The sequence below is a fragment of the Thermobia domestica genome, chromosome 5 (genome assembly GCF_964235325.1).
Source record: "Thermobia domestica chromosome 5, izTheDome1.hap1.1, whole genome shotgun sequence".
Taxonomy (NCBI): domain Eukaryota; kingdom Metazoa; phylum Arthropoda; class Insecta; order Zygentoma; family Lepismatidae; genus Thermobia; species Thermobia domestica.
Window position 1 is genome coordinate 94649949 of NC_137458.1, and position 20331 is coordinate 94670279.

The 20331-nt window shown below is 36.2% G+C and overlaps 1 protein-coding gene across 3 annotated transcripts in view; it reads left to right on the plus strand.

The window, feature by feature from the left end:
• Window positions 1-1439: 1439 nt before the first annotated feature.
• Window positions 1440-20331, plus strand: part of kin17 (kin17 DNA and RNA binding protein) — a 48769-nt gene continuing 29877 nt past the window's right edge. The window contains exons 1-2 of one of the 3 annotated variants that reach the window (XM_081758839.1): window positions 1440-1566; window positions 4066-4203. Coding sequence is in view for 1 of the 3 variants with exons in the window: in XM_081758838.1 (XP_081614964.1) it covers window positions 1739-2908 (1170 nt within the window). In the remaining 2 variants the exon portion in view is untranslated. The other 2 variants (XM_081758838.1, XM_081758840.1) reach the window with 2 other exon arrangements.

Here is a 20331-nt window from a genome sequence, read left to right on the forward strand (position 1 = left end):
TTCTTCTAAACAAGTGTCTTTTATATCTTCATCCGTATCTTCTGTTGGGGCATGTACATTTAAAACAATAATATCACACCACCGATCCTTAAAAGTGATAAAAGAAAGTCTATCATTAACAAATTCAACCCATTTAATTGCTAATATTAAAAGAATCGAAATTAAAATGCTATTTGTGTGGTCAAATACAGAATAAATTTACAAAAGTTTACAATTATTACTGGAAATTAATGCTGCCAACCATTTTAAAAGTACATGATTTCTAATGTATTGAAATTTCATTTCTTATCGATAGTATGAAATGTCACAAATAGTTGTACTGTAAATTTCCATAACTGATCTCCAAGTGGATCTGTGTGCCAACCAAAGGTAGTTTTGTCAAGTTTTACAAAAGGTCCAAAATACGCCTCTTGAAAACAGCTCTTATTGTAACAGAATATATAATGATTGCTTTTGGCTGTTGCAATGGTTTGTCCAAACAGATTAATAATAATAATAATAATAATAATAATAATAATAATAATAATAATAATAATAATAATAATAATAATAATAATAATAATAATAATAATAATAATAATAATAAACATAGCATAACAACAAAAGCTGCTTCTCTTATATGCAAAAAATAAAAAAAAATAGAAATAAAATAAAATAAAAAGCAGGAAAAGCTTGGTGTGGTGAGTTTAGGGGACTCCGAATTCTACTTCGCTCCGGGCGCCGAAATCTCTAGTTACAGCTCTGGGAACAAAATGAATACAAATGCGAAATACCAATCGACCACGTACTCAGGTTGAAGTTTGCCCTCATCACGTCAGTTGATGTGGAACGTTCATTCTCTGCGTGCAAGCCCATCCTCACCAACAAACGCCACCGTTTCACCATAGAAAACCTGAAAAAAAGTGCTTGTTATTTACTGTTGGCCAATTACTGCTTATGTGGTGCCGAAATATGAAGGTGTTTTGTTTTGTACTGAAGATTTATCTACAAACATATAGTTTTATTAAAAATTCTTAATTTCAGCAATATTTCAATATTAAGCAGGTTAAAATGTAAGATAACATGACCTGTGTGCGTGCATTTCTGTATCTTAAAGTTTGTGTTCAGATCGTAATGCATCATTCCATTAAGAAAATTAGTATCTTTTTTATAAGAACCTATTTTTTTCATTTTTAAGGCCTAATTTAGTATTTTTGGCACCTATTTTAGGCAGCTAAAACACTTTTGTAGAATCTAAAAATCCGTGTTCTTATTCAGAGTCGTTCTGAAGTGTGATTAATGCCATACTAAAGAGATTGACTAACATCTGTTTCCTGCAGTAGTCAAACCTTTAGAATGATGCTAATCATGTCTAAATGACTCTGCATAAGGCGGCCGATTCCTAGTTATTATCAGCTTAAGAGCCTAATAAAGATATTGGTAGTATGTAACCCAATCGATCGGCCAGTGTTTTTGAATCAAATATTTATCCTAGATGATTTACTACCACTGTTGTAACGATGACAAGAAGAAGAAGAAGAAGAAGGAAATAGGAAGTTGGTCAGTGCTGTCATCTGTAGTCATTTGGTGAGTGATTGAAAGTTTGGAAAAATATTGTAGATTGTTATTAATCTTAGGTTATATACTTTTGTCAACAGCTGGGAGTTTTTATTCCAGTGCCAAGTTGTTAAGAATTGTTTATGATTTGACAACGCTATTTACATATATTGACTGGTGATTTTGTTTCTATCTTTATACAATGGGGAAGCACGAAGTTGGAACGCCGAAGTATATTGCGAACAAAATCAAAGCAAAGGGCTTGCAAAAACTCAGATGGTATTGTCAGATGTGCCAAAAACAGTGTCGTGATGAAAATGGTTTTAAGTGTCATATGATGTCTGAGTCTCATCAGCGACAACTCTTATTGTTCGCTGACAATGCAGATAAATATATTGATGAGTTCTCGAAGGAGTTCCAAGATGGATATTTGGAATTGTTGAAACGTCGCTTTGGTACTAAGCGAGTACATGCTAATCGTGTTTATCAAGAATATATTTCAGATCGTCATCATCTTCACATGAATGCAACACAATGGGAAACACTTACTGACTTTGTTAAATGGCTGGGTCGTGAGGGTAGGTGTGTTGTGGACGAAACAGAAAAAGGTTGGTATATCCAGTACATTGATAGAGATCCAGAAACTATTGCTCTGCAAGAAGCCATGGCGAAGAAGGAGAAAATGGACAAGGATGATCAAGAACGAATGATGGAATTTATTGAAAAGCAGATTGAACGAGGTAAGGAGTCAGGGAAACCAGAAAGTACAAGTGTTTATACTGAGCTAAAGCGGGAGAATGAAGATGAGAAAATAACGGTACAGTTGAATGTAACTCAGAAATCAAAGTCTGAAGAAAGACCAGCCTTATTGAAAGTTCCGTGGAAAAAGGATGTACCTGATGATGAAAAGGGGAGAAAGAAATTGAAGGAAAGCAAGGGAGAGAAAAGAAAAGTTTCAGCATTGGACCAAATAATGGAGGAAGAAGAAACCAAGAAAGAGAAAATTAATAGAAAGGACTATTGGCTTACAGAAAATATCATTGTAAAAGTAATAACGAAAAGTTTGGGTGACAAATATTACAAGAAAAAGGGTGTAGTTACCGAACTGATTGACAGATATGTTGCTTTGGTTACGATGTTCGATACCGGTCATAAATTAAAGCTGGACCAAGCACATTTAGAGACAGTGATACCATCAATAGGAAAACTAGTGAAGGTAGTAAATGGTGCATATAGAGGCAGTGTTGGTGTTCTCAAAGGTATTAATGAGGGTCAGTTCAGTGTTACTATAGAAATAAGTTCGGGCCCACTAAAAGGAAGAATAGTAGAAAAAGTGGAGTATGAGGATGTGTGCAAACTTAATGTTTCTTAATGAATATTTTGAATGGATATTTTATCTGTAACTAATTTCGTATTTCACAAGATACTTAGGCCTATAATTTGACAATATTGTATGTTAGGCAATTCGTTCAATGGTTCGGCTAATTAGGAACTCATTTAATGATGTTTTTATGTTACAGATCAGCTAAACACTACGTTACACTAGTGAACATTCAATTCCATCTTCTAATATAAATTATCTACCGTACCAAGAATAGTCACTGTAAAAAACGAATTGTGTAAAGTAAAATCATACTGGTGAATTATGTAGGTTTATTTTAAGCCTAACGTAACAAGCGTAAGCAGGGAAACATATGTATTCCAAGAAAGTACAAATTTTAAATTGTTTTGTGTATCCTTGAAGTAAACCTAAGCGAAGGAATGCAGTCTATTATGAAATACTGCTCCTGAAGGTATATAGGATATGTTCATTCGAAATGGCCAATGTTTATATGAGGGGGGGGGGGGTTCAATCGAACAGTACAATTTCACTAATTTCTGTTAATATTAGGTTTCTGCCCCCTTCACAGAAACATTAACCTTCGAAATTGAGTTTACATTAACATCACCAGTCAATATTGTTCTGTTGCAGAAAATGATGAATCTGTGCTTTAGAAGCAATCTATTCCATTTAAGGGTAGAGCGAAGTTAGGAAACTCTAAAGTTATCGTATGAACAAGCCCGTTAGCGACGGTGTGTATTTGCGTAAAAGAAGATTTCGAAGTTAATGCTTGCGTAAGGATGCCAACTCGTAATGCTAATGTAAACTTGACACGTTCATTGTAAGAAACTCTACATTTATAGTGATTTTCTTGTAGAGACGTAATGTAAATGTGAAATGAGATTCATTTAACCAATTGTAAAGAATGCAATTACTGTACTTAAAGTTCGTGTTTCAGTAAGTGTAGAAAATCTGTGGTACCAATGCAAGTAAATTTCATATTTTGTAATAGGTATGATTCATTTGGAGCAATGATCATTATTTTTAATCTCATCACTGTCGCACAAGATGTTCTTTAATGGTTCCTGGTTTAATTTTCGATGTGTGCTGTGTCCAGTGGCAAAGTTTCTATGCTACTGATTAAAGAATTGTGCTGTTAATTCTCCAGCATATAAGTTATATATGACGAGAAAATATACTGCTTGTAGGATCTGAACCACGCTGATAGTTATCCGAGAGAGACATCCGTACCGGAAATTGAAGCCGGGTAATGTCTCGAAGCTAACTGGTGCGTCTCGAGGGGACAGGTGTATCATATCATAGGCAGAGTTTAATGGTTTAAGCAAGTAAGTTTCGTAATGATAACTTTACTTATTGTACTTTAAGTAATCATGCCTCATTTGTATCAACTTTCTTATTGGTTGTTTATAGGTTCTGCAAGGAATCTGAAAATGATATATAGGCGTTGGTAAAATATATTGATCAAAATTTGGTCAATTTGTCCATTGCATTCCTTGTTATCAATATAGAGCAACAGCAGCAATTTTTTTTTTTTTTTTTTTTTTTTTTTTTTTTTTTTTTTTAAATCAGGAATATAAAAGAAATTTGGAAAATGTAAAGATAGTAATTTATCTATTTAATCTTGGTGTACAGTACTCGTGGAGGCTTACAGTGGGACAAAAATAGCTCGTGTCTGTTAGGTAACGTTGGTTACTTTACTTCGATTTGTGTTACTATTAAGGATGAAATAGAGGAGAGTAACACCCGAATAAAACTAAAAGAGATGCCACATCGTAAATATAAATGTACTTCTTTATTGTGCATACAATCGACTCCTAATGCCGTGAAAACTATTATTCTCTTAGCATCTTCCATGAAGGGATTTGTTTTGTAACCCACTGGGCAATGTGGGAATCTGAGGGAGGAAAAGCATGCGAGTATCGGGAATTAGGGCACTATTTGAAATTAGAGTTACTTAACGTTATTCTCAAGTAGAGATATCCATTTTGGAATTGGGATTCGTGGGGGCTCAGATTCAGTTTTTTGTGAGGCTTGGGTCGGTTAGGACACAGGTTCGCAATCAACTTACAAGGCTTCCACTCAATTCGTGAGTTCCAGTCCGAGAGTTGGGCTTCCAAATTTGAACATCTCTTTTCTGAGGTGAAAAAGCACGCTAATTCTGGCTATAAGATAAAATAATAATATTAAATAAATGCAAAATCGAAACTTGGCCGTGTTTTGTACGTATCTATAAAGAATTGAAAGAAACAGCGTGAGCCATTTTCACCCTGACTGAAATAGAGGTAAAAGTGGTAAAGTCGTTAACGCTCATAATTTGATGTTGGACGTTGGTAAAGTTTCGGTGAAATAGATGTAGTTAATTGTAGGGACAGTCTTTTACAACTGAAAAGTATCGTTATGGACTCCAAATCGAGAAGGAAAAGGGAGCGTAAAATAAGCCTAAAAGCATGTTCAAGAAAGAAAGAAATCTTAACTGTGTTTGAGATTAGTTCATTTATTTATTTTTCCCATGGAAAGCTTAAATCGACATGCATCAGTCATTACTTTGATCTTTATGAACTACAGTAATTGGTAATATCACAGTTACAAGCATTGCTCTTAATCTATAATTTATTTATATTATCGTTGTTAGTATTATACATTCTCAGTTCCATATTTGTTAGAAAATACAACGCGTTGATTCGTGTTGCTTTTCAAGAAACTACATATAACTTCATGTTCAAATGTTGTATAAGTTTGAAATCATCTTAAATTAGCGATATGCATGGAAATAACACCAAGGTCATTTTAAACCTATGATCATGTGAGGAATATATGTCGTGATTTATATATATATATATATATATATACAAGTAGCTATGAATTACATATAAAATATTATGAAATTGAAAATACTTAATTGTGTATTTTTATTTATTTTGATAATTTTAAGTCACATGTGATTTGTGAGGAACTTGTAGGTCAAATGTACAATTTAAAGAGATTGTTTTATTAGGAACAATTGGAAGGAAAAGACGTATATATGATTCAAGGAGAGTTGAGAGAGGAAATGGAAAGCCATATTTATGTCCGTTCTACGAACACACACTTAATATTTCTTATAAAGACATCTGCGGAACATTAATATTTTTGCAGTATCTACCACCTTGCCTAAAATTGTAAGTGGTTCAAGCGGCTCAAAAGCTCTGCTTGTTGCCTATTTCGGTTTCAGTCAAGGAGTTTTCACTTTTTTTAATTGTAACATACATAACCTTACATCAGTAAATATGCATTTATATCTTAATGTCAATAAGTTGCCCTGTTTGTTCCTAAATAATTAACTCATTAATAACGTGAGTGGCACAGTTTTATTTTTATTTTTTAATTTTTTTTTTTTTTTTTAGTATTTTTTTTTAACTTCTAAGTTGCGTGCTTATTACCTTCCTTTATTACTCTTACTTTAGGTTCTGTGCGGTTCTTCGGAGGAACAAAATTCTTGAAGTCAAATCTCGTATCTCTCTCTCCTCTACGTGTTATTTTTAATGTTCTGCAGTAAGTACAATTGCTCGCTTGTGGTCGTAAAATGCCTTATAGTATTTAAATTCGTGTTCGTATCTAACAAACCTAATAGAAAGCAACATAGAACTACATGTTCCAAGACTTCGTAATGTGCGTGCGTACTATTATATTTTACAGTGGTTCTACAAATCAAGACTAGGAACAAGCATTTGTGCGTACCTTCATGCAGAAAAATAAAAATGAATATGTAGAAGAGAAAGAGAAGTTCAAGGGGCTTCAAGTTAGTTATTTTTAAGAAGTCCACAGAAGCAAAAGTGAGTGAAATGAATGAAATGACGACACAACTTAAAAGTTAAAATAATTAAATGAATAATTGTGTAAACGTGAAATCTGTTAGCCGTTGGCTATAAGAAGTTATTTCAAGATGAAAAGTAGGTTTGTTGGAGAATGATAGGAGTATTATGTGATAATTTAAAATATGATATATTGTACATGCTGTATGGTATAGAGAGAAGGCTTCAGAACATGCAATAGCCTAATGGTTTACATTTATAAATAATTGTCTGGCGGGAACTTGTTTATGGAAATCTCAAGGTACGGTGATCATAGTTCAATACTGCCACATAAGAACTCATTTCTCTACTAGAGCAGTGGGTCTCGTCTCCCTTTCCCTCACTATTTTCAACTATGTCCTTTGCTCTGTAGAAAGTAGGCTCGATTAACGCACTCGCTCACGTGTGTATGACCTCTGCAATAATTAAATCCGTCGATAAAGAAACTGTCATGTCTCAGAAGAAGTGGGTGTTTCTTGTTTAATTGCCTCTGAAATTAATATATATATCTTGGATCATTCTAAATACGACCCTTCTGCATCCATACATCGTAGCGCCTTGGCTGTCAGTTAATAGAAAAATTACTGGAAGTCCTTTTGTAGAATGCTGTTGAAAACCCTTCTAGCCCACTTGATGGCCATTACTCATCAATAGAGAGACGATTTTGTGGTAAATAAGAATTCGTAATTTCGCTGTAAAATATGCGTAAAGCGGGATAAAATCGATGAATAAAAATTAAATGTAAGAAAACTATTTTCCTTTGCAATTACAATTAATTACATATTATTTCACCGTAATTTCCACTCATCAATCATCATGACATGAGCTCATGCAAGACTATATTAAACAATATTTGAGTTTTTAAAAAATAACACTAAACATTCTCATTAAACAAAAGTATCATTTCACAGAAAACATTAGTAGAAAAAAATTACTTTAGTGTTCACAGTTTACTTACGCAAATAACATGTAAGCATTGTTTCAATGTTTTCTGCTGTTTAATTTGTTCTTTTTTTGGTAACACAAAACAACAACAACTTCTTATTGTGATTTTCGCTTTCATTGTGCTTCACACACGAATCGCATAGCTTCCAGGCTACTCTAATATTACTATTGTTTGACGTGCATCAAAAACGTAGTAACCATGATCTTTAAATTCTTGTACTCTATCATGATCTTAAATTCTTGAAACATGTGATTTTCGGCATTGTACCGGTTGCTTTGCCGTTTAGAAGTACACGAGGCAAATGAGGGACCACACTCATTGCAGCTAAGAAAACAGACAAACTGAGGGAGGGCTGGCGCCAGACTTCCGACAGTCCCATATTTCATTGTAATAAACAAATGACGAACTAGTACGTTTACTCACGGTCAAGTATGCAGAAGGAAGAAAAATGGTAATAAATAAATTGCAAAAGCGTCGAAAAATTGTCACTTCCGCGTAAATTTCGTGGAATATCGAGACTTGTTGCAAATTTCGCTAATTTGACAGAATTTCGCGTTTATTCGCGAGCGTTATATGGGCTAACAAATAGTGAATAAATATGTATTTTAGGTACGTAACATTTTCATACAAAACTGGTACATTTCTCGTGTCACCAAAAAATCGTGTCTCTACTCATCAAAGTACGAACATTTGAGTGCAGACTTGAGTTTAGGAAATAGAAAACAATCGCAGGGGACATATCTGGTGAATAGAGAGGGTGGGGCCACACAGATCCCTTTTTCAGACAAAAAGTCTTGAACAGTCATTGCCTTGTGACTCGAGGCATTGTCATGGAGCAGACACCACTGAACATGACTCCAATACTCGCCACACACATATGATACGTTGCAGTAACCGCTTCAGTACTTCAATGTAAAATGAGACATTAACTATCTGTCCTGTAGACACATTTCGTATGCATAATGTCTTTACTATCATAAAAAACAATGAGAAAAAGCCTGATTTTTCTTTATTTTGACTGGCGCAGTTTTTTTGACTTGTGGAAAGTTAGGAGACTAACTCTGACGTTTCGTCGACGGATCATATTGAAAAACCTATGTCTAATCCTCAGTAACGATATTCAAGAGGAAGTTAGGGTCCGTATTGACGGTAGCAGTCAGTTCTTGCTGTGATAAACCGTGTCCGTTTTTAAGAAATTGGACACAGACCTTCCTCTTGTTGAGATCGTGAGTTATTATTTTCCGTAGTTTTTTTATTCGCGTACAACTTCTCAGCAAGGATTCGCAGTGTCGTATTTCGATCTCTCGTGATCAATGTCCTCATTTTCTCCACCAATTCCAGTGTTTTCACACTCCTTGCTTCACCCGGATGTTTGTAGTCTTCAATTGAATCCCATCCCCCTCTGAAACACCTGTGCCATTCTGATACACGCTCACGGGATAAACAAATGACCTCATACACTTGTAACAACATTTGATAAGTTTCTGTAGCAGTCTTGTCCAGACACGCACCAAGCTAGATATTCGCTCTTTGTTCCGTGTTGAATTCATGATGCAGCTTAGTAATACCTGTCTACGCTCACCACGCCTATACATGTAACTGCCAATCAAGATCAATGCATTTGGTATCAATTTCCATAAAATATTCCTCTTTTGTTTGCACCAGAGCTCACTTGCACAACTTCTCCACATGGTGAGAAATCAAGTCTTGATTTCCGATTGCCGCACTGTGTATTGCCAGACTCAATGTTAAACCATTTCTTATATGATAAGGAATGGGAGCTAGCAACATTTGTGTAAATGAAATTAAGCAAATGTGATTACTCCCTGCAGAAAAAGTAGGAATAAAATTTTCCATTTGATAGCAAAAGCATACTTGCATACTGTTCATAATAACTTTATTTTAACTTTGTAAACTTAATTGTAAATCACAATGTAACTTGGATTCCATTGTGTCACATTAGGTAATTATAAGCTATGGAATTTATATTAGATAATTTTGTGTGTGTATTGAATGAATTTTCCTCGTGCAAACAAGTGTCAGCTAATTCAGATGCTTGGTTTGATGTTTGCATTCTTCATATTTGATAGTGTTCTTGGTATACTCAAACCACTGAACGAGTATTTTGTATAAAAGTAAAGAAATGTTTGTAAGTACTGTTTAAGCATAATGTAAATAATATGAATAATATATTTTTGTTAAGATATAAAAAAAAATCTCTTTTATAAATAAATGTCTACATAGAGCAACAGAGACAAGGAATTGTATTTTATTTCTTTATATAGTATCAACGAAAAAGGGTATAATGAACTCCCCTTCTCATAGTGTTACCGAATCAAGGTCAGACTTTTAGGATAAGTTTATCAACTACAGTATACTGACATCTGCCTAACATCTTACGGTGCTTCATTCTGTGTTATTGTTTTATTTGGTGGGAATTGCTAATTTTTAAAAATATTTTTCGAGAAGTGACGCTTTCGTTTTGATTAGGCTATGTATTTCTTTTTTCAGTATCTTATGGGTAATAAGTACACCAATGCGTGCTGGAAATTTTATTAGAGTTCAACACATCATGAGTACGTAAGGGGACCACGGTCACTTGGTGCTAGTGTTTTGCTTTTTATACGTGAGGTCCCTGGTTCGATCCCAGCTCCCGGTGGACTTCCTGGTGGACAAAAATCGTGTGCATCGGTTTTCTTTGCTTCTTCCGTTTCCTAATTTTTTTCATGGACTACGTGCAGTCTCCTCCCATTTTACAGTCCACTAAAGCCACTCACCTGTTTCAATGTTCGCATCTTCATACGTTTACTGTAAGAGAAAAAAGTTACGAGATCTCTATCTGTTCATATTTTGCTGTTCTGTTCTGTTCTTTTTTTTTTCGCCAAAATCCTTGGATTTTTGAACAAGGGAAGCAAAAAGGTTCCTTCTTGCTGATAGTTCATTTTCACGTGTTATAATGAATGAAGGAAACTGATCCAATAGATTGAGCATGTTTCAAAAGCTATGCTGACTTGAAATATTTACATGTTGATATTAAAACACAAATTCGTTGGCGTTAGTCGGTAGAGCTTCACTTCTGATACTGAAGTTCTGCGTTCAAACCGTGGGTCCACGATATTTGTTTCGTGCTAGATAATCCGAGTGTAGGGAGGGGGGGGGGTCTCTTGAGGTTCTCTCTTTTCCTACCGTATTCCCATTTCTTTCTTACATCCTTAACTCGGTCACTATCTCGTTTCTGAGACGTTAAACTAACGATTTAATGTGAAGTATAAATGTTAAGGAACGAGCTTTCGTCTGTCAATAACCGTAAGATGCCTTCGGGAATTGCGAACCTGTGAATTTGCAATGATTAATTTCTTTCACTCATGTAAATGATGTTTCGATACAAGATTTTATTTTTCTCAGGAGTAAGTTCTTTTCTCGCTTTCTGGCACGGGGATTTAGTTTACTTTCGCGATAGTATTCGTTAACTTATAATTTTACAATGCTTGATTGTGTAGACTGAACACAAAAACTGACTGTGTCTCACAAAGGAAAAGAAGTAGCTAATCCAAGTTGATTTGATGGTGTGGATCGAAGGAGCAAGTGGCAAAAGAAAAATATTTTATATAGTGGTCGTCAACAAGTTTTTATTTACGATAGCATATTGTTGTATAGAAAGGCGATCGAGAAGCGTAAGAGGGAGAAGGGTGCATAGTAACAGGTTTTTGCTGGTTTAGCGTGGTTGTTCAAGTTGGAGAAGCAGGATTAGAAGTGAAGAGGTGTTATAATGTTCGTTGTATTCAGTGTTCCTATGCAGATAACAAGTATGTAGTTTCCAAGCGTTCCAAGGCTACGTTAAATCCTTCCTGGTTGTTATATCTATATCTATCTTTCTATCTATCTATCTATCTATCTATCTATATTGGGGCCGCGGTGGCTTAGTGGTTCACCTCTGGTGTGTGGTTTCCTGATCAATTGGGGCCGCAGTGGCTCAGTGATAGAGCATTCACCTCCGGTGCTTGGGATCCCGGGTTCGATCCCAGCCCCCGCCAAGTGATTTTTTGTGGTGGACAAACACTGTGGGCGTGGGTTTTCTCGGGGTTCTTCCGTTTCCTACTAACGTATAGTACTTCTACATAACTCGATTCACTTCCTCAAATCAGTTATATAGATGACACAACTCGTAATTCCACAGGGCCGCGGTGGCTCAGTGGTAGAGCGTTCACCTCTGGTGCATGGGTTCCGGGTTCAAACCCTGCTCCCGCCAAGTGAACTTTGTGGTGGACAAACACCGTGTGCATGGGTTTTCTCGGGGTTCTCCCGTTTCCTCCCACTCTTCATTTCATTCATTTCTGATAATCACCGTCTCCTTTAGCCTAACCGGTATAACCGTCGGACGTAAAACTCAAAGATTTCATTTCATTTTTCATAATTCCACAATCATCAACTCGGAATCGACATCTCTCTGTACCACACACATACACTAACTAGTTACCAATAACAAACCTTCAAATGTTTCTATTAAATAGTTAGAACTAAGTGTCGTTAAAACTGTGTCTTGTTTACCAACTCTACACCTGGCACCAACAACTTGACTTTTTACGCCAACCCTACAGGAACCATTAGTGCCTTTGTGAATCAAGAAAAGAAACCAGTACCTTCTGATTTGGGGTGTTACCCTATTTGTACCTCATCTGTACAGAACGTAAGGATTTCTATGTTCCGGCCGTTCCTATTGTGAATTCTACGATGTAAGAGTACGAATTTGGGGAGGCGAAGCAAAGTTGTTTACAGGGATTCTTAGTAAAAGATAGCATTACAAGGCAGAATTACTATGGCGTAATCAAAGTGTAATGATATATATCAATGCTCACAGCTGCTAAAGATGTCAAAGTATTCAAATTTATGTTCCTAGGCAGTGAGATTGCCAGGAAAATGCAGCTTCAATGTGACAAACTAACATGCACTTTCGTGTATGGAGTTATTAAAGTATTTAGCCTAACCAGCATAACCGTGGGACGTAAAACTTAAAGATTTCATTTTATTAAAGTATTGCCATACTTTAGAAGTGAACTGGTTCAGTTGTAGAAGACACAAATATGTGATCCTGGAGTACCGTGAAAGTGCAAGTGTGCATGTGTTATTTGACAACGGTAGTTTTAGGGAATTCCACATCATCTGGTCTTTTAATCACTTTAAAAGAGATGGTTTCACCGTGTAACTTTAAAAATGATAATTTAAATTTCAGTAGATATCGTCCCAATGTAAACTTTACGTGTCTGCATACTTTCAGGTCAAGTATTAAGATGACGTCAAATGATCTTGCAATACTTGATATAGGAAACTGCGGGTTATGTACTTTGCATGGAGCATTTAAGGCTGCAGTTGAGGCAACGAATTGGAGAATCGTTGGATTTCTAAGAGCTTTGCATAACTTAAGTAAAGGTGTTCCAGCGCGCACTGCCGAGTACACCTTCAGGGGCTCAGAAAATTATCCAGTGAAATTTTGTTCTATGTTGGCTTGAAAATACTAGTATTGCTTAGCGAGCCATTGGCATTTATCTCCATCTTCTACTGTACTAGAATGTCTTATAAGTTTCCCGCCATATTGAAACATGAACTGTAGGCATCTCTGGAAACATTAATGGTTAACAGGAACATAGATATCAATACGCCAATGTACAGAGGAATCCTTCCCCTGGTGTATATCCATTAATGGCCATTTTCAGTCTCGTGGCAGGTACTTTTCTGATACGGAGCAGCAGAGATTGTTTATTCGTGAGCTCCTGTTATATGAGTTCCCGTGAAGCAGCCGAAACATCTTTGCGTTGAAAGGGGAACTTGGCAGTGAGTTACGACACAGAAATTTGTGGGTCAAAAAAAAAAAAATCAAATAAAATAATTATGATTTACAAAAAAAAAAAAAAAGTGTCCAAGAAGATGAACCTTCAACACGATGGAGGCTGTACGCCAAGCTGTGGATGGCTGCCTAGGTGGGTGCCTCAAAATCAAACGTACAAATTACATTAGTCAACCGTTGACAAGGTATACAGACGGTATTGAATTGTCCCCCAGTGATCTCACTTTCGTACAGGCACGATGAAGGGTGGAAGGTGCTAAGCACCGTTGAAAAATCCCGTGAATCAGTGTTTCATTAAACAAGTCATGACGTCAGCAGTGGCGGATCTAGAAGGCAAAAACTGGGAAGGGGGAGCAAGAACCCAGACTATGATAGGTATAGTATAAACCTACTATAAACTTACAAAAATATACAAGAAATAGCTTAAATTATATTTATCACTCTAAAAACTGGGGGGGGGCTATAGGCCCCTCCGGCCCCGGGCTAGATCCGCCACTGGACGTCAGACGAGAAATAGGTTTACTATCATACTTCAAACACCAGTAATCAGTGGTTAGACCCAGGCCGGCACGCAGCAGTCGTGGTGAAACGGGGGCTACTTGAACAGTCATGCTTAGTGTATAGTGGACTTTTGAAGGTCCTGTGCACTGGAAACTTGTTCCTCATGGTCGTGCTATGAACGCTGAGATGTACTATAAGCAACTGGAACGACAGTGTGAAGCTGTATCACAAGAATGCCAAACTAAATCTACCACGAACATTGTTACTGCAGCAGTACAATGCACCCCGCTATAGATCTCGTGTCATCCAAGAAAAATTTCATAACTTGCAAGGTATTACACTGTTATCACGTGCGGAAAATGACTGAGATGGTGTTAGAAATGGCAGGGGAGAAAAGGACAATGTTAGACATTATTAAAAAGAGGAAGGAGAAACTGGTTGGGACACTGGATAAGAAGGAATGGTATCATAAGGGGCGTTTTAGAGGGTATGGTCGCAGGAAAGAGGGAGGGGGCGAAGTAGACTACAATTAATGGATTATATCAAAACAGAAAAATCGTACGTAAAGACGAAAAGGTTAGCGGAGGACCGTGGAGCATGGAAGCTTCTCAGTTGCAACAAGTGACCTGCCAATAATGGCAGAATACCTGTGTTGATGACATTCAGTCCTGACGTAGCACCAGATTACCACTTGTTCCGTGTAATGGGATACTAAGTTCGTGGTAAAACATTCGACAATGATGATGATGTGCGATGTGGGGTGCAAGTGTTTTTCGACTCGAACTCTTAACAAGTGGTTTACACAGAGCATTCGCAATTTGACAGAAATAGTTTGTACTTTACAGAGTAAAATCACTTCTGCACCATTCTTTTGCGTTTTCATTTTCCACATAATGTGTGGCAGGAAATTTATGGGACACCCAAGTGTATTCAAGATGTTAGAAAAGATAAGATAGCTCCCAGCTCTTCGAGCTGTCAGGTATGTTAGAAGATAAAATGCTTATTCCGAAACTTACACTTGCTTCAGAAAAAAACTTTTCTTTACTGAATTTTAGACTGACGCTCCTTTCAGTCCATTTCGCAGAATACTTTATCGGATGTGATAAAATGTGATGTAAAAGCTTGTAAAACCAGAAGCTTTTAGTTCTTCGAGTTCATGTGGACAAATTGGTGTGGAAAATGAGAAAATCATCTCCCTGTGTGAAACATTTATATTGGTTTTTGCTATACATACTACCTGTAAGAGATGCCAACCAATTTTCGAACATTCTGGTTTTTGCCGAAATCGCAGAAAGTGTCCACAGAAATTTGTTCTTAAACTTTTGGAGTAGTCACCTCTAAAGTACAAATTGACTAGAACTCTTTCGTGTTTGAATCTTTAATGTTTCTGCAGTATTTAATGTTGGAGTGAATCGCATGAAGTCTCTCTTGATTGAACTAGCTGAAAGTACTTGGTGAGATGGTAATAGAGCAGATAAAGTTGTGAGGCAGTTCAAATCCAAATCATAAAACAATAATGAATCAGTATTCTAGAACTGGTCAGCGTTTGTATGCTTTCGGCTAAATAATTTTAATACTTCGAAGTGCAGTAATTAAAGACATTAAAATGGTCTTGATTTTTCTCATGAAAATTCTAGAAAGAGGATTTTCAATCGATGCACAACGTATAGTACATTATTTATAAGAACAACCCTTAGTAGCAGTCAGACTTGTGTACAATTTAATAGCTTCTTCTGGTGGCTTTCAGAAACTACCCATAAGGAAACTCATGATCCATTATGCACGAAATCCTCGTTCTCATTTTGCAGAAGCTAAAGATAGGAAAATAAAGATCATTCTAAGCGAACTTGAAACTATCAAGACTGAACCATCGAAGATACGCACAATTTTGATGAAGAAATAAAGCGTTTGGCAGTGACATGAGTTACATAATACTATTAATGTTTTTCTAAAGATGTGTCATTAATATTGAACAGCCAGTTTTATGTACTTTTTCGGTGAGTGTCCCACTGTGACACTTTCCTTTCACGTATGACGGAACATGTGACTAGTATTACAGATTGAAGTTTCAGGGAAGATGTTTAATTTCTTGTTTTGTGTAGAAATTTTTGTTACGTAGGTGTTCTTTTATTTAATAATAAAATACGTTGTATTTCTTATTTTATTCATTGTTCTAGTTGATTAGGGGACAAATATATCATTTATGTATCGTCGTTGTCTTGTTTTTCCATTAACAGGAAAGTCTATGGCTAATTGTATATAAGGGAAAATTTCAAAAAATGTTCTGAAAATAGAAAAAACTCAGGGAATCCTTTACCGTAAATTTTGTCGCCACACTAGAATGGTCATGGACTACAGCATTGTTCCACTCAGAAACCATTTTACAGCATACTAGTGCCATAACTTGGGCAGTGGAGAAACGAGCCTTTTAGGATTTGTCAGTCATCTTTGCCTAGGTCTTCCTAATGGTCGTTTTCCAATTGAACTTTCAGTTAAAACTTTGAAAGCGTTCCTACTTTCTTCCATTGTGACTACATAACCTGCTCACCTGAACCTTCTAGACTTGATGACTCTAACAATGTTTGGTAAACGGCATCAATTATACAGTTCCTCGTTGTGAAGTTTCCACCATTCCTCTTGGTTCCGAATATTCGTCTCAGGATCTTGTTCTCAAATGCTTTCAGTCCACGTTTTTCTCTTAGAGTAAGCGACCATGTTTCGCAACCATATGATCATCGTTTTATATATTTTAAGCTTCAAGTTCCCCGACAAAATTCGCGACGACAAAAGAATTTGAAGTGAATAATAACATGAATTTCCTGCTTTTAGTCGACATTTAATTTCCTCATGAGTATGGTTTTGGTCTGTTGATATTGAACATAGATATTTGAAAGTATTATTTAATATTTTAATGTGTCCATAATTTGCAGCATTATGATTCCGACGAACTTCCATGTATTTAGTTTTCTCTGCATTTACTTCTAAATATATGTCCTTGCAAGCGTTTAATAAGACTTCTGCTCCTTTCTATTGTTTTTTTCTCATCCACTATTATATTTACATCATCAGCATACGCCATAACCTGATTATGGGTCTAGGCCCTAGGTACTGTTTTTGATTTTCCTCCAGAACGAAGTTAATAATGGCAACAACACATCTTGTCTCAGCCGTTCTCGACAGGAAGCCTCGTGAACAAGAATTTTCCTACTCGAACTTTACTTTGGGATTCATTTAATCATATCTTAATTAATCTAAATGTTTTTTTCGGTATCCAAATTTTGTAAGAATGTTGTACAATGTTTCCCTCCGAACTGAGTCTTAGACTTTTCTAAAAATCAATAAATGATGTACCGGGGTATTGTATTCCCATTTCTTTTTGAGTATTTGTCGAAGGGTAAATATCTGGTCGATAGTTAACCGATTTTGCCTGAATTCGACGAGATTACTTGAATCAGGGGCGTGCACGTGCCGATATATCTTAACTTATTGCTAATTCAGTCTCAAAATATTTTTATTTTATTTATTTTATTTTATTTTATTTTATTTTATTTTATTTTTTTTTTTTACTTTTGAGCGAGGAATGAAGAAAGTATGCATATCATGAAAAAAATCGGATTTACACATTTCGTGATCCCTTCATACAGAAAATCTGATTTTTCGATGTTTGTCCATCCGCTTGTCCTAATGTACACTCACCTAGAGGCCATACCGTTCAACGTACCTGCAGCAAATTTTAAACTTAAGCTTTTTATAAAATAGGTTTTTCAAATTTTCTTCCTACCGCGAAAAATAAGGGTACTTTACTGAAGGGTGAAAAAAATGTGTTTTCTCGAAAACTGCTCTAACGTATTTGTTTATTTTTGATAAATCAATATTCCATTAATAATCCTACTGTATAGTATAAACTGTTTCTCTGGCAGAAGTCAGATATGGTAGTTTACTCTTTGGAGTGAGTTTTTCTCGGACGATTTTCTTAAAACCCACTTGGGCAATTTTATTTGATGAAGTGTTAGCGAACGGCCCTGTAGTGCACTTCTTTAGTGTATTTGATTGTGTCTAGTTATAGAAGCACATATCCATAAGAGAACTCATAGATATTGGATTATTGACCAGACTACAGCCAAATTCCGTTAAAGTAAGCGATCAACGTTACCTTTCATGATCATCTCAGGCAGAAACTCTCCGTTATATAATCAGCTAAGTGGCTAAGAACATTGCAAGTTTTAAACACCCCATCAAGAATGGTATGGAAGATGGAATGGTAATTGGTCACTAGTTAATGCAGATGATTTAAATCTAGCTAGTTGGATGTCACAAATATGTTTCAATTCAATACCGATCAGTTTAGCCATAACCTGCACACAGAAAAAAATAAGAGAAAACAATATATTAAATCTCATCTACAAAGTCACCAAACTCTTGAATCTTCTCTCAACAGTAATTATTTCCAGTTTGAAAAAAAAAATGAAATCTGAGTTTCACGTCTCGCAAATATGCCGGTTAGGCTAAAGGAGACAGTGATGATGAGAGATGAGTGAAATGGTGGAATGAAGAAAGTGGGAGGAAACGGGAGAACCCAGAGGAAACCCACGCACACGGTGTTTGTCCACTACAAAGTTCACTTGGCGGAGGCTGGGATCGAACCCGGGACCGCAAGCACCAAAGGTGAACGCTCTACCACTGAGCCACCACGCTGGATAACACACACCAAACACCTATCTCAGGAGCATTAGAGGGGCCATTGTCCCCCTCCCCCCAACAGTTTGAGGAATACATATTCTTTAATCGATTGTCTACTAATATACTAGTACAAAACGGAAAAGTCTTACGTCGGTGGTGCTCTTGCCCCTGAGTCCTATCTTCTCTGAGTGAGTGGAGAGGTTCTTCATGCAGAATATGTGGGTTGTCCTGCGACCAGTATCTGCAATTATGGGAGTTTACATAACCTGACAAGTGAAACCAGGCCTCATATGACATGAAGTAAAGCAAGGGGTCCAAGTAACCAATAGCAATTGATGTTAACAGCCAGTTACAATAAACTCTTTTTTTTTTTTCTGATCCTCACATTTAATGTACGAGACACACCAACCTGCTGCGATAACCTCCTTACCGACTTGTGGGGGCTTCTCATAACGTTCGTGCGAATTCTGTCTAAAGTTTCAGGATTTGTGACTGTCGGTCGTTTATTCTTCTGCACATTCTGAACGGACCCTACAGCCCTCCATTTCTTGTATAGATCTTAAATAGTGATGGTCTTGGGGATTTTCCTACCAGGCTACTTCACTTGAAACATTTCTTTACATTCCTTGATGAAGCCTGTTTGTATGTAAAATTCCACAATATTAATTCGCTGTTCTAATGCAAACGGCCCTATTTCTGTCACAAATATTCCTTGTTACCGCAAGCACTGGTTCGGCACATAACAAATTAAAACAACTCAACAATACGAGCTTCTCACAACAACTGACGCAAGAATACACTGCTGCACTCAATTTTCCGATAAAATGCAGTGTAGTCAACTTCGAGACAGTGTTGTCACCCCACAAGCAATTTAACTACAGATGATTAACCGGTACGTGAGGCGTGCCAGTTTTATGTGGGACACCATGTAGCTTTAAATACACTATATTCCAATTCCAGTCTCTTACTAGGTTTTTGATAACATGCAAAAAAAAAAAAAAAGTTTTTAAAGAACTCAATAAATAATTTGCTATAACTCAAGTACTTAAATACACAGCTGATTTATCACTCACTGATAGTTCGAAATAACAGATGTGTTCTACTTCTAACTCCTTAATTTATAAAAATCCTTCGGCTATGGTCCTCTAGGTGCGATGATCCACTATATATATTGAACTCACTTGAATGATAAATTCAGATGTACTGTGTCTTCTTTAATGAAAATATAAGGAAAAACAAAACTTGGTACAACTCATTAATAATTTGCTTATGTTGGTCCCGATGTGCTACTTCTGCTAGAAGAAGAAGAAGTATGTGACTTTCCTTCCAATAGTTCTGTTGTTCAATCTTTTGTCTAGATTTAAACTTTTTTTCTTTTATGAAAGATGATTCATACCTCAGACTGTTAAAAAATATATACACACTTTAAAATAGAATAATTGCTATATTGTTGTCAGTATTACATCACTACTGAGGGAAAAGTTATTACAAACACACAGTTTCTTTTTGTCATTTTAATAAGTGCTCAAACTACAAATCCCCAGCCTCCAAACACTTTTCAGCAAGATGCTTTATATTCCTGAGTAGCTACAGGGATTGCTTTATAAGCCATTTGAATTTCATGGCGCACTTTCACTACTGACTGTAGCTTCTT